General features: G+C 44.2%; 1 protein-coding gene across 1 annotated transcript in view; it reads right to left on the bottom strand.

Annotated features, from left to right (window-relative positions):
* Positions 1–7,036: 7,036 nt before the first annotated feature.
* Positions 7,037–14,598, bottom strand: part of znf16l (zinc finger protein 16 like) — a gene marked incomplete at its 5' end in the record, with an annotated part of 10,139 nt that continues 2,577 nt past the window's right edge. Inside the window, one exon of the mRNA XM_080023656.1 lies at positions 7,037–9,457. Coding sequence (XP_079879782.1) covers positions 8,703–9,457 — 755 coding nt within the window. The 3' untranslated portion in view covers positions 7,037–8,702. The remainder of the gene's footprint in view (positions 9,458–14,598) is intronic.

Consider the following 14,598-nt stretch of genomic DNA (forward strand, 5'->3'; position numbering starts at 1 on the left):
CTTTTACACCGCCATCATTGAGTCCATCCTTGCCTCCTCCCTCGCCGTCTGGTTTGCTCCTGCCACCGCCGAGGACAAGGGCAGCCTGCAGCGGATCATTCATTCTGTAGAGAAGGTCGGCTTCGACCTTTCTTCCCTCCAGGACCTGCGCGCCTCCAGGGCCTTGAGGCAGGCGGGGAAGATTGCGGCTAACCCTTCTCACCCATCAGGACCAAAACCTTGTGCCACAAGAACAGTTTCTACCCCAAGGCAGTGGGGCTCACCAATAGGGTCCCCTGCACATCCTGCCCCCCTATTGACTGTCTCTATCATACACACACTACCGCTACTACAACTACAAAAATAATGTACATGCAGGTTGTTTTAGTAAAATGGGGATATGTGGAGAAACCCACATGTCACTCCTGGACAATAGTTTGTCTGATCACACATAGTCTGTTCTATTCAGTATATAACCTGTATACAATAATGTAATATCCCACCTGCAGCCCAACATATGCCTGTACATTACTATCCACTGTGGATTCTGTGGATAACCCCAGCCTACCAAGAATGTTTCGCCCCCTGCCCTCCCCATACTTGTTTGATGCATGTGACAAATAAAGTATTGAATGTTCACACACACACACACACACACACACACACACACACACACACACACACACACACACACACACACACACACACACACACACACACACACACACACACACACAGTCTGTATTGTGGAGATCTGTGCCACCAGCAGGCAGATAATATGAGAAGTTGGATACCCAGCAGAGAGAGCAGATGGAAAGTTATGATCATGCAATCACACACCCAACGCCCCCCACCCACAACAGCACATAAAGACCTATAACAAAAATAATTTCATTAATAAACAGCTGTGTTTGTGGGGGAAGGGGGGGCTTATTGTGCTATGGGGGCCTTGCCATAGAAAAGCAGAACATTTTAATTGATACTGAAAGACCTGAAAAAATAGAAGAAATAAATACCTACAGTTAATGAGGTGTCAAGACAGGGCTTTAGCAGCAGGAGGTCAGAGGGAGATATTCATCTTTGAATCTGAAGAGTCGTACTTCGGGGCCAATTACATTTCGCGACATTCCGGATCGTCGGGTTCCATTCATTAGCGTCTATCTGAGGGAGATGCGCAGCGAGCTGGTTATTATGGCAAAATAACCCCCGACAGGGGTGATCAGGTGATATTGTGATCGGCCTGAAGGGGGTTGTTTTGCGTCAATGACTGTCTGGCTGCGCATTATCCCACTTATTACACAGCTACTCAATAAATAATAAATAATATAATAAATTAAAACTTTGACACAGAGTATTGAACTGAAAAGATTTTATAACTAGTGTGTCCCAGCGACTGCATTCTTGAAACACATCAATGAATAACGGACAGGCCACACTAAAAGATGTCGGGTTGAAAACAGCCCAATTTTGGTAGTTTTCAGCTACACCGCTCGGTAACTATTGGACCAACCACACGCTGGGTTAATTTAACACTGCAAGATGGGTTGAATATTCTATCCAAATGCTGGTTCATATTAACTTTAATGTTGGGTTCTTTCTACCTAACAAATTGGTTATTATTATTTTCATGTTTCGTTACAGTAAATCTGTAAAAAAAAGTACTGTATGTATACTGTATGTCTAGTAAACAGTTAAATTACTTAGATATACTGGCCTATTGCAAAATAGATCCAGGATTTGGTAATGCAAATCATACATAATGCAATAAAAACCCTTTAAACAATGTTGGAATTTTAGAAAAAGAATAAAAATTGAACACATTGATTGATTGTTTTCAATTAAACAACAGCATCAACAATACAATGTTGGTTAACGCAACATAACTATAAATGAAATCTGGCAATTTTAATCCCTGAACTTCAACATCCCATCCCATTTTATAGCTACAATACAACTACTAGCTTATAGCTACATTTGGGCTTTATTAAATGCCAATAAACAGAGATACATAAAACTAGTCTGAGCCAATGGGCAGGATAAGAAAAAGGACCAGGTCCTCTGGTCTCTACTTGCAAGCAAGTATTGCATTATGTAGAAATGTCACAGCTGTGGAATCACTCCCCCACCCCCATTTCATAGACAACTTCCTGGACACATTCCCATGCAGGAGCACACTGCTGACGGTAGTTCAAGTTCAAGTTCAAGTTCAAGAGATTATTTGTCACATACATATACATACGTTCATACATATATGCAGTGAAATGTCATGACACCCGGTGATTACGCACAATAAGCTCTATAAATACTAAAAAATACCAAAATGTGCGTAATCGACACAAGGTGCTCGCACAGGCAGCCGCAAGGGGAGGCGCCACAATCGCGATTCTGGGTCCTATAATTATATAATTGAATTAATTGACTGTGTTGTATTAAATATACATTTAAATCCTCCTAAAAGTAATTTAAAAAAAAAAGTGCATTAGTTAAAATGTCCCGTTGTGTTCTGATTTGCCAGTTGCTGTATAGAATGCTGTTGTTTTGTAGTATGTTGCTGTTGTATAGTATGTTTTGTTGTTATTGATGTCAAAGTTATGAAATACCTTGCAGCACACATCAACTGCCCCAAGCAGTGTGCTCTGCTCCAAAGCCCGTCCCGCCAGAATGACTGAAGCCTGAGAGGCGCACTGGTGGTCATCTCCCAGTGTCAGGATGTAGAGTACGGCCGCGACGCCTCAGCCTGCTGGCGGTATGCCACCATGTTTGTTCCGACCCAAGAAAGAAAGAAAGAAAGAAAAGTAAAGATTATGTTGAAGAGAAAAGAGTAAGGTAGAGTAAGGAAAATAGAATACCAGTTTGGGGTGTAACAATATCGAGAGTGAATAAAAAGGGAAACCAAGTTAAAATCCGTTAAAATCAATGGTATGTATTTACTGGGCTTTTATGGAGTACATGAATAACATGTCAATTCCGAAAAATGAATAACATTTCCCTTTAAATATCCAAAGTTGTACCTGCAGGTTCCTCAATGCTGTGCCAGAAGACTTTTCGGCAAACTTTGTCAACAGTAGGTGGAAGCGCTGCGTCCGCAGGCTCAGTGGACGTTCTCCCTCGGCATCTGTAGGAAGACAATTTTCTAGAAATCAATATGACGTGGATTGGCAGACCTGTGATTTGGTCATTTAGTAGCCAAATATAATGAAACCTACCCTAATGTAGACATTTGCCAAGTGTGACGTAGAACCCAAAAAAACAAACATTTGACCCAGTGTCCTTTCTTCTACAGGAAATAGGAGTTTCCCTTCCCGTCTCCCCAGGTGCAGGATCTTCTCTGCATAATCAGGATAACACAAAGCTTTAAACAAATCCTCTAAATGTTACAGTGGAACATTTTCACTGACACAATCACCCGCTGCACACTGAATTACACACTGAATTACTTACTAAGCAACTCAAAATAGCAAAGCACATGTATATTGACAATAATGATTAATTAAGTGCTGCTCAATCGGCAATGTAACACAGTAACCTTCAAAAACACTGCATGGAAACATTTGAGGGTCTTTGAATTTCTTTCGTTTTTACCACTGTAAGAAAAAGAAATCCGTAGAAAACCGGACAATGTCCTGGCAGAAAATTACCAGTGACATGACACGACAGTCTAAAACATAAGTAATGGTAAGACGTTAATTATTTTAAGTTAGCACAATACCAAACTTGCGGTAGAGTGCCAAAATTAGTCTGCAAAATATTCCTGACTTATCTGTTGATTTGGCTAAGCATGGACCAAAAGTTGGTGCGGAATAGTAGACAGTGTTAGTTTTCGCATGTATGTGACTTAGATAGGTGCAGACGTGTATAGGAACCATTTATTTTCTTTTACTTTCCCGTTAAATGCACGAGGAGGATGTCCTGTGGTAGGGAAACCCAAAAGAGCGCCAGCTGTAGCCACCCAGCTGCTGGTTAGATACGGGAATTTGGAGGAGGGGTGGTGTTGTCTGTGATGTTCCAACCGTCACTCGGGCTGAGCCCACTGCTCAACCAGCAGCTGGGTGACGCAAAAACCACCCAACTGCCTGGGAGTAACCCAGAAAAATGACCCGACAGGCTCAACCGCGCATTTGGATGGATGAAATACCCCAGCATTTCTTAGTGTGGACGACTGTAGTTCAGGGAGCTTCTTGCAGAACTGCTCTCTACCGGCAGACATCTCCTAACTGACCTGACTTGCTGCGTAGCTGCTACGAGCAGGTGGTGCACCATACCGACGCTCAAGAAAACGAACATTTGCAACGGTCTGACTGTGGACATCACAGCAACGCCGCTCCGCAAACATAGCGAACCATTCGCTCTAATAGAAAACGCCACCCTATATTCAGTCGTGGGCGAATATATTGGCACCCTTGCATTTTTTTTCAAATAACACCGTTTCTTCCAGGAAATCGTGAAATGGAAACAGCTTTTGGTGCCCACATATGTATTTGTTTGGTTTGCAGAGGAACAAAACAAAAAGGCTGAAAAAATACCGCCTCCTAGCTTATTCCACACAGAAATCCCAAAATGACCTTGACAATATTAATTGGCACCGTTTTAGAAGTTGAAAGAAAGAATTGGATTTCAAACAGGTGCTTCATAGCGTCATTCAACCAGTTTAAAAGGAGCAAAGTACTTATTCTGCTGTTTTGTGTCACTGCCTGTACCACACTGAGAATGGAGGAAAGAAAAAAAGATAAAAAGCAGAGAATTGTCTGAGGAGGTCAGACATAAGAATGTTAATAATGCCATCAAGAAGTTTAAGGCCGGTGGCACTGTGGCCAACCCCCCTGGAAGAGAACGCAATAGAGGAGTTCACGGCAAAGGACTGCACAACAGATTGGAGCTGGCCTTCAGACACGAGGTGCAGACTGTTCCCACTCGCACCATCCATCGCCAACCCAATGAAAGGGGCTTCTATGGTAGGAGCCCCAGGAGGAGCCCACTGCTGAGAGAGAGAGACACAAGACAGCCCGGCTGGAGTTTGCCAAAACGCAACTGAACAAGCCAACATCCCCCTGGGGGAATGTCCTGTGGATGGACAGATGAGACCAAATTAGAGCTTTTTGGGAAGCTGCATGAACTGAAAAAGAAATAAGGCCTTGAAAGGAAAAATTCACTGTCCCAACAGCCACACACGGAGGTTTATTGATGTTTCGGGGTTACTCTGCTGCCTCTGGTACTGGGTGCCTTGGATCTGTGCGCAGCATCATGAAATCGAGAGACTACCAAGGTATTTTGGAGGGCGCTGTCAAAAGGCTGCATCTCCCTCAAAAGGTCGTGGGTCCTCCGTCAGGGCAGTGACCCAAAACTCACATCAAAAAGCCCCCGGGAATGGTTCAAAACGAAAGGCTGGACTGTTCTCAAGTGGCCAGTATTGAGTCCAGAAGGAAAACCCGTTGAACACCTGAGGAGAGTTCTGAAAGGAGCAGTTGGAAGAAGGCAATCTTCAAGTCTGAGAGAACTGGAGCAGTTTGTGAAAGAAGAGTGGGCCAAACCGCCAGTAGAGAGGTATAGGAATCTCATCTAGACTCATATTAGTCTATAGGTTTATTGTAGAGAGGGGGCAAGCAGGAACAAGCCCATAGCAGATGGACAACATGTCATGACAAGGGCTCCTCTCCTGTTGTGTGTGGAGACGGGGTTTTTTACCTGTTGCTCGTTGATTATTCTAATGAGCAACAGGCGTACAGCCACCCTGATCCTAATAATACATCACTAATCACTATCACTAATAATAACTCTGATCCTGGGCCCAATTCCCCAGACTCAAGACGGGTGTGGCTGTTTAAACCACACCACCCCCGCACCGCACAAACCTAACCCGACTGTTAGTGATGTGGAATTGGACATTTAAATGAAACGCGTCATGAGACATGCTGAGTGGGACGTACGGGATTGTGATATCCACGTCCCTTTTCATGTCTTCAAGCCATTGTAGTTTCTATGTAGCGCCAAAGGTATGAGGGGCTTGCCACGGGAATGGTCATTGACACATATGAACGCAACATCTTCAGTAATAAGTGACGGCTGATTGTGGCTATTGACCAACTAGAATTGCCATTCATGCACATACCATAAGCTATTCAGTGTATGTTGGTACAGAATCCAAGACGCATACATTTTTTTAAAATCCTTTGTGTATAACTTAAGAATAAGAGGCCTTGTGTTTGACAAGGACATCTTAATAGCAATACAATTATGATATAACGATCATTTTAATTATACACAATGCCAGGAACTGAAGTCACGTCTACAACAAGTGGAGCCAGGATTGACTTTTAAAAATACAAATTTTCACCTAAAGTATCTTTTCTCTAAAAGGAAATGGGTCATCCTTTTTATTTGTATACGCATCAAGGCATTGGTAAGGACGACATAGAATTGTATATGGCGTAGGTCTTTAATGTCGCACCGTTTCACAAGTTGTTTGGCCCCTGTGCTGATTTATAACTAAACCCTGCACGCTCAAGTCGGTGCTCTGTCTCTGGAGAAATGGCCCAAATGTAATAATAACAACAAGGAGGCTGAGAGAAGCTTGCCTCCTCCTGCCAAAAAAAAAGAAGCAGCTCATATTGTCGGTCTCTTGACAGACAAGGACTCCTCCGTCAGATCATAGACGGCGTGAGGGTGCCACCTGTGGGCACTTTCCCGCTTTTGCTCTATAATTGAAAGGGTTGGGCTGCTCAAGAGGTTATTATTGCCGTGCACAGAAATGGCGTTACATTTTTATTTTTATTTTTTCCATTTTAGAGAGGTCAATTGAGTCACGTGTCTTCTTGGCGAAAAAAAACCTTAAAACAGAACTAATATTCCACAGGGGCTTACAAGAGCCCGGTGTGAATGGGGAGTCACCAACGGATGAAGTGTTCTCCTGCAAATTGACTTTTCACATTTCGACGCACCAATGAACCGCAAACAACACACAGACAAACCCACAAGAACGTTATATTAAAGTAGTACACGCGTGTGTCAGAGAGACAACTGTTTATTAGAATGCAGATTGTCAGTGATAAACATTTCACATCCACAGGCTCGTTTCACTGACACTTCGGACAGGTTGGGTGTTTTTTTTTTTTTTTGTTGGTTCGTTTTTTTTCCTGCTCTCGAGTTCTGCGTGTTTGTGTCGTCACAGTACCGAGGACCGGGCCAGCGCGGCCTTTTCACTGGAGGAAATAAAAATGACCCAAGTCAAGGGTGACCTCAAGGTTCGGACACAGCGGTTTGGCGGGGCCGCCCATTGGCCAATCAATTCCCTTTGAGAAAATGACTTTTGGTTTTGCCTGCAAGTGATGCCGTCTCATTATTATAATTATTATAACAATGATGGAAGCCCTGCTAGAATGCAGATAATGCTCACCCACCATTTGTTTACTTCCGTTAAAAGGTTACTTTGCGTTTTATCTTCTGATTTAATGATTCTGTGTCCAAAATCATTTTTTATACTTTTATGAAATACAGTATTCAGTCTACACAATTATGTTTAAATACATTTCTTGTACTTGTTACCTTGTTCCAATAAAATTGTTCAGTGGTTTGGTTCAAGAAAGCCAACAAATATTCACGTGGTGTAGGTGATGTTTTTTTTGCACCCACTACAGTTTTAGATTTTAAACTAATCGTTAGTTTTGTCCGTATTAGTGTCCATCTCCCTGCATACACGCATTATGGAAATGTACCCGAGCATGCTGAAAAGTCGACCTATTTGATATTTTATTCCACCGTTATTATATAGTTTTATTGGTTTTGAGGAGCTAGGTAACATACAGAAACCCCCACCGTGCCAGTTTCCCTTCATAGTATACCCCTCGGGAGTCACTCGCCAATAGTTTTGGTGAATTGGTTACCAGAACCATGAAATGTCAACGAGTTTAATTGAGGATATTTTGGTTTGACAACACTATGTTTCTTGATCATCATACAGGCAAACATACAAATAATAACTTTGTAATATGAGTTACATCTTTATGGTTAAAATGAATATAATGCCAACAGGACTGCTGTACATATAGCACCGAGCAGTATTATGATACAAAAACAATAGGCCAAAACAATTATTATTATGTCGTTACACATTGTCTCCACAAGAGGGCGGTGTGTTACATCTAGTTGTATTAAAAACTCTTTCGGAACAGCTTGTTATGTAACAATAATGTGCTTAAGTCTTTCCTATCGTAATCATATTTTCCTTGCACTCAGTGACGGCCAGGACACTTTGCACGGAGTTGTCAATATGTCAACACCACCAGTCAACCAGGAAAACTCTGGCCGTCTCTCCTAGGGTTGGTAATGTTCTTTTGCAAACATCTCTCTGTATCCCATACGATGTCCAATCACCTCCAAGGGGAAGAAAACCCAAACATACCAGATCCCTCTGCGGGCTGAGACGCCCCAACCACACCGCCCCCGTTCTGTCCTCTCAGACCAGATAGAGCGCCCTGTCTTCTTTCCTCACAGCAACCTTCTTAAAAAGGTGCTTCATTTGACTGTGAGTGATGCCAGGGCAAATGTCACGGAGCGAGGAGGGGAAGTGGGAGTTAGTTATGTCATAGGGTGGCTAAATGGCGGCACCTGGATCCTATGAAATGCTGCGCAGAGGAAAAACAAACAAATAGGTTTTCCTGGTCGCAGCAGCCCCGCAACCGATCCGGAACGATCCGTCCTCTCTGGCCTTAGAAACCTCAGTGCGTGTGTTACTGTGCCGGGGTGCAGCGGTGGCTCTTGTAGGTACCCAGGTGGCGGAAGCTGCGCCCGCACTGCTGACAGCAGTAGGGCGTGGCCCCGCTGTGGATCCTCTGGTGGGTGTAGAGGTTGCCGAGCTCCTTGAAGCGGCGGCCGCACTGCGGGCAGGCATAAGGGCTCTCGCCAGTGTGCACCCGCTGGTGGCGCTTGAGGCCCGACAGCACGGAGAAGCCCTTGCCACACTGCGGGCAGGGGAAGGGACTCTGCGCACCGCTATGGCCCAGCCGGTGGCTCTTGAGGCGGGCGGCGTGGCGGAACCTCTCGCCGCACTCTGGGCAGATGAAGGGCTTCTCCCCCGTGTGGATGCGCTGGTGCTGCCGCAGGTTGCCCAAGTAGTTGAAGTGGCGGCCACAGTCCCCGCACTCATAGCCCCCCTCGATTTTGATCTCCCTCCTGAGGGAGGCTCTTCCTCCTCCTCCTCCTCCTCCTCCTCCTCCACCCCCCCCTCCTCCTCCTCGACCCAGTCCCAGGTTGGCACCTGCGGGGTCGTCCACTCCATCGTCCTCACCATGGCCCCCTCTCCTCAAGTCCCTGCTGCCCTCTCCTAGCGCTGCCACGGCGGAGGAGGTGGACTGCAGCGCCTGAAGTGCCTGGGCGCCGGGAATGTCGGGGTGTATCAGCTTGAGGTGCTCCTCCAGGAACAGTGAGTCCGGGCAGAAGGTTCCGCACAGCGGGCAGATGTAGTTGTGGCTGGTAAAGTGAGGACCTAAAGAGACGATGGAAGAAATAAATTCATGTTATTTTGTCAGCCAAGTTTCACCCTTGATTAGAATTATTTGTGACATTCTCCCCAAGCAACAAGGCTGTGGTTCTATATCATCAGACATTTTTCATCATCTTTCAAACCTTAACAGTACACAACAAACTGTTCTAAACAAATCATTGTTCTAAACAAATATTTGTTCTTCAAGATTAGAACCTTTCTGTAAGCTCATAAGATCAGGTTTCTGTACAAAATCAGCGTTATGGACATTTGTAATCCAGAAAAATATTGTTGTGTTGTTGAGTTTGAGGTAGTGATAATTTGGAAGATTATCATAGATTTTTAGAAACCGTCATTCAATCTATTTGCGGTATGCATGTGCGGCGGACCCCGCCACCCACTATCGATCCAGGAGAACGCATAAGGAATAACTTTTGAGAAAAGAAATTGACAGTCTAAGAGCCAAGACAGGGTAAACCCGGATAGTGAAAAAGAAAAATACAATAAAAAGTTGCTGAATGGAATTCCGGGACAATTTGGATGGACGACCACTGTAAAAAAATAAAAATAAAAATAAAAGTAGAACACTGACTCTGCCCACGTCCCCCCAGCACCCCACTGACTTCTGGGGAAACTGCATGGGCGCACGCACACTGCCACAAAAATGCTCATCTTCTGGGTCGCTGGTGACAGGAACACGGGCACGTTAGTCACCATGTAATCATGGGACAGAGCTTATGCAACGCAATACTCCTTTGCCTTTTCTTCCCATACAAACTTGGGAGCAGAAAATTCACTCAATTCTCACGACTCCTACGCATTCACCTCCCCTGCTGTCCGGGGCACACACACACTGGGGTGCATATAGTCCACGATCAATCACCGAAGATGCGCCGCAAAACGTGGCACTGGGCTCCTACACATTTTCCGTTTCAAAGTTCCTTACTTTCCAGACTTCTCTGTGGATTTTTCAGACCATATTTGACGTCTGAGTACAAATACCGAGATGTGTATTATGGCAATAAATGGTTTTTACACTTAACCCCGGCCAGTTCAACCAGGGATTGTCAAGCCAGCCGCCGGAAAACTTGCATTTACCCATTGTGGCCATTTGGTCCACACTCCTACGCAGAAAGATTGACGTTCCACGGTCAAACATCTCTGCCCAGAGAGCAAATAAACTAACCAGTGCTACCTATACTCATTATTTTCTCTTCACATATTGAAAGATACTATAAATGCTCCCCCCATATTTTTTAGACTCTTTTATAAAGGAGAACCAAAAATGAGTTGAAAAAAGTGAAATAATTCAATTTACACGGGTCTGTGCAGCCTTATTTGTTCACTGTTTCCATGGAAACGCCGATGGTAAACGCAGCCATAAAAGGTACGGTTTCCTGACGCGGACAAGACGCTCAGTTTACGTTTCTGACAACTACATCACCGCGTGACTCATAAACGCTCGGACCAGCTTCAGGTTTGCTTATTTGTGATGCAGCGTATATGCAATTCACAGAGTTGGCCGCGCTTTCTCTCAAACCCATTTGGTCCGGATTTGGTCCGGATTTGGTCCGGTTCGGTGCGCGCGGGGCAGAGCTGTTGTGCGGGCTGTGACGTACGGGCGTACAGGCGGCTCTGCGTGGGAGTGTGCGTGTTCAGACGCACGCCGTACCTCCTCGCCTTGCTTTCCACAACATCCAAGCTCACCCCGGCCCCCGTGGCTCTCCCGCACGGTGGTGAACATTTAGGCTGCGCCGTGAAAAACACTCTGCTTGTGTGGTCAATTTCTTTTTGAGATTTCAGGATGTTATATTTTAGAAAGCAGAATAGGGGCAAAAAAATATTCTGGAAACAGAAATATTTTACCGTACTCTCTTTGCTTTTTTCCAAACTTATTCAGACCTGAAAATTACTAAAATAAATTTCCAAGTGAGCAATACATACATTACTATGTACAAATGTGGAGAACGTGCGGTTTGTAATGGCTATTTTGCAGAGCCATTTCAATCCCAGCTTAGACACTAACTACATGTCTACGCAGCATCTAATGCGATATTAAATAGAAAAAAAATGTTTAATTAATATTTAATGATTGTTTCTTAAACATCTGTTTGCAAATATCTTCTATAAAAATTAAAAAAAAAAAAAACACCAATAACCATCTCCAAAATATTGTCAAATAACCTATATTGACATATTCGTCCAAAAATATTTTAAAGTCAGAATGACACAAAATGCTCCCACCGTTGGTTTATTTCAATCTTTTGTCGCCGCTTCATGGACATTGAGTAATGAAAGTTGTCAGGACAGAGATTCTGGAAAATGTTTTATTGTGTTACGATTTGGAGGGCATTTGAAGGTATTCCAGTACTTACATTTCTTAAGAAGATATTTGAACAATTCAGGCCTGGGGATTGTATAAAACTTTTTTTTATTTCTTTTATTTCTTTATTACTTCAAATACTGAGTAAAGAATCGTACATGGCTTTCAAATAAAAACATCTCTTCCAGGCTTTAAAGGTCACGTATTATACTCCTTTTCAACAAGTTCATATAGGTCTCTGAGGTCCCCAAACATGTCCTTGAAGTTTTGTTTTTTTTGCTGAAAATACCACTCAGGTTATGACTTTTAGCCATTTTAGAATGCCCCTATTAAACCTCCCACCCCTGTTTTTTTTTTTATATAGACCGATGTTGATAATTAACACAATATTATTAATCATATTTATTATTAATTATAATAACAATAATGCTCAATTTACAGTTTTAAGTTTATTCTCAATGTTTCCAAATAGATTAATGAATAAATAAAATAAATACGTAAACAAAAAAGAAAAATTAATTATAAATAATATATATTATATCAATTTAAGTATATAATATACCGTATTTTCACGACCATAAGGCGCACCGTACTAAAAGGCGCAGTCTCAGTTATGTGTGCCATTACTGTATTTCCCTTCTTCGCTGTCAGAGTCACTTTCCGTGCCGTGCGGCTCCTCGGAAATTATGCCGGCTTTTGCGAAAGCTCGAACAACAGTGCCAGCAGACACGTTAGCCCAAGCATCTACAATCCATCCGCAAACTGTGGCGTAACTTGCCCGGCGCTGCCTTCCACTTTTCGTGAAACTGTGGTCTCTGTCGGTCATCCATCGCTCCCACGCCGCTCGCAGCCTTACTTTGAACGGCCGGTTCACACCGATGTGGAGCGGTTGAAGTTCCTTTGTCAGACCTCCCGGAATAACAGCAAGCACAGCGTTCATTTGTTTCACCTTGTTTTTCACATCGGCTGTGAGATGGGCACGCATGGAGTCACAGATTAACAGCGATGGTGATGCGTGGAAAAAACCACCTGGTCTCCTTACATACACCTCCCTCAGCCACTCTTTCATCATCTCCTCATCCATCCAGCCCTTTTCATTTGCCTTAATAACGACTCCAGCTGGAAAAGTCTCTTTAGGCAAAGTCTTTCTCTTAAAAATCCCCATAGGCGGCAGTTTCTGTCCATTTGCGTGGCAGCCAAGCACAACAGTAAACGACGCCTTTTCATACCCCGTTGTGCGTATCGCTACCGTGCTGGTCCCCTTCTTCTCCACCGTGTGATTCACCGGGATGTCGAAAGTGAGCGGCACCTCGTCCATGTTGGTGATGTGGCTTGGCTGGATGTGTTTGTCGGCGATGTGTTTGCTGCAGTAGGAGTGGAAGCTCGCCAGCTTTTCATTATAATCCGCCGGACGTTGCTGCGCTACTGTAGTCCTGGTGCGGATGGAAAAATGGCACCGTTTCATAAAACGAAAGCACCACGACGGACCTCCTTGAAAATGTTCAATTTTCATTTCTTCCGCTAGCGTTACTGCTTTTAGTCGAACAGTGACCGTCGAAACGCTCGCCCCACTCGTTCTTTGCTCGATGATCCACCGCTCGAGTCTTTCCTCCAACTCGGGCCACCTCGCCTTATGTCCGCGGAAACTCAGCTGCGTCTTCTTCACCTGTCGGAGTTCGTTTTCCATCTTCCTCCACTTGCGAACCATCGATTCATTAATCTTGAATTCTCTCGCGGCTGCTCGATTTCCATGTTCCTCTGCGTAGCTGATAGCCTTCAGTTTAAACTGTGCTTCATAGGCGTGTCTCTTTGCCATTTTAAGGGTTGTTAAGACAACAATGTTCTGCATAAAGCACATACCTGTTCTTTTATACACAATCCACGCCCACACTTCCCCCTTTAACGTTCTCATGGTGGTCTCAACAACGTCCGCAGTAACAACACACATAGGGCGTACCGCACTATAGGGCGCGCCGCACATTTTGAGGAAAAAAAAAGACGTTTATATGCGCCTTATAGTCGCGAAAATACGGTAATCAACATTTTCGACTGACAACAGTCCGAAAAGTTGGGTGTTCGTGTCACAGTTGGTCGCTTGTGTTGTGTCTTTGTAGGTAGAGGAAAACGTAATCCAAAAACTGTATCGAAAATAAATCTCATAAATGTATCATTATCGTGGAAGATATTATCGTGACGGTTATCAAGATCGTTTTATCGCCCGGCCCGAGTTGATACCATGGTTACAGTGAGCATTTACCTCCCGCCCCCCATGAAAACCATATGGGATATGCGGGAGTTTACATTACATTACATTTAGTCATTTAGCAGACGCTTTTATCCAAAGCGACTTACAAGGGAGAATAACATTCAAGCTACATTGCGACAGAGATTAGTGTAACAACAACATTCGTGTAACAATAAATACTGCAAGGTGGTGCTAAGTAATTGTAGGTTAGGACAGGAGGTACTCACTGAAGAGCTGGGTCTTCAAGTGCTTCTTAAAGACAGAGAGGGAGGTCCCCGCTCTGGTCATTTTTGGCAGCTGCAGTGGAACTACAAATGAGAATAGCCTGGATTGCCGTGGCTGTATGGCCGGCAGAGCCAGGCGACGCTCATTTGACGAGCGCAGCATCCGGGGGGCAACATTGTGCTCTTACAAGAGCATTTAAGTAGGCGGGAGCATTCCCAGCCATCACTCTGTAGGCCAGCATAAGAGACTTGAACTTGATGCGGGCGGCTACAGGTAACCAGTGGAGCTCGATGAGCAGCGGAGTGACACGTGCCCTCTTTGGTTGGTTGAACACCAATCGCGCCGCCGCAT

The sequence above is a fragment of the Zeus faber genome, assembly GCF_960531495.2.
Source record: "Zeus faber genome assembly, chromosome: 22".
Taxonomy (NCBI): Eukaryota; Metazoa; Chordata; class Actinopteri; order Zeiformes; family Zeidae; genus Zeus; species Zeus faber.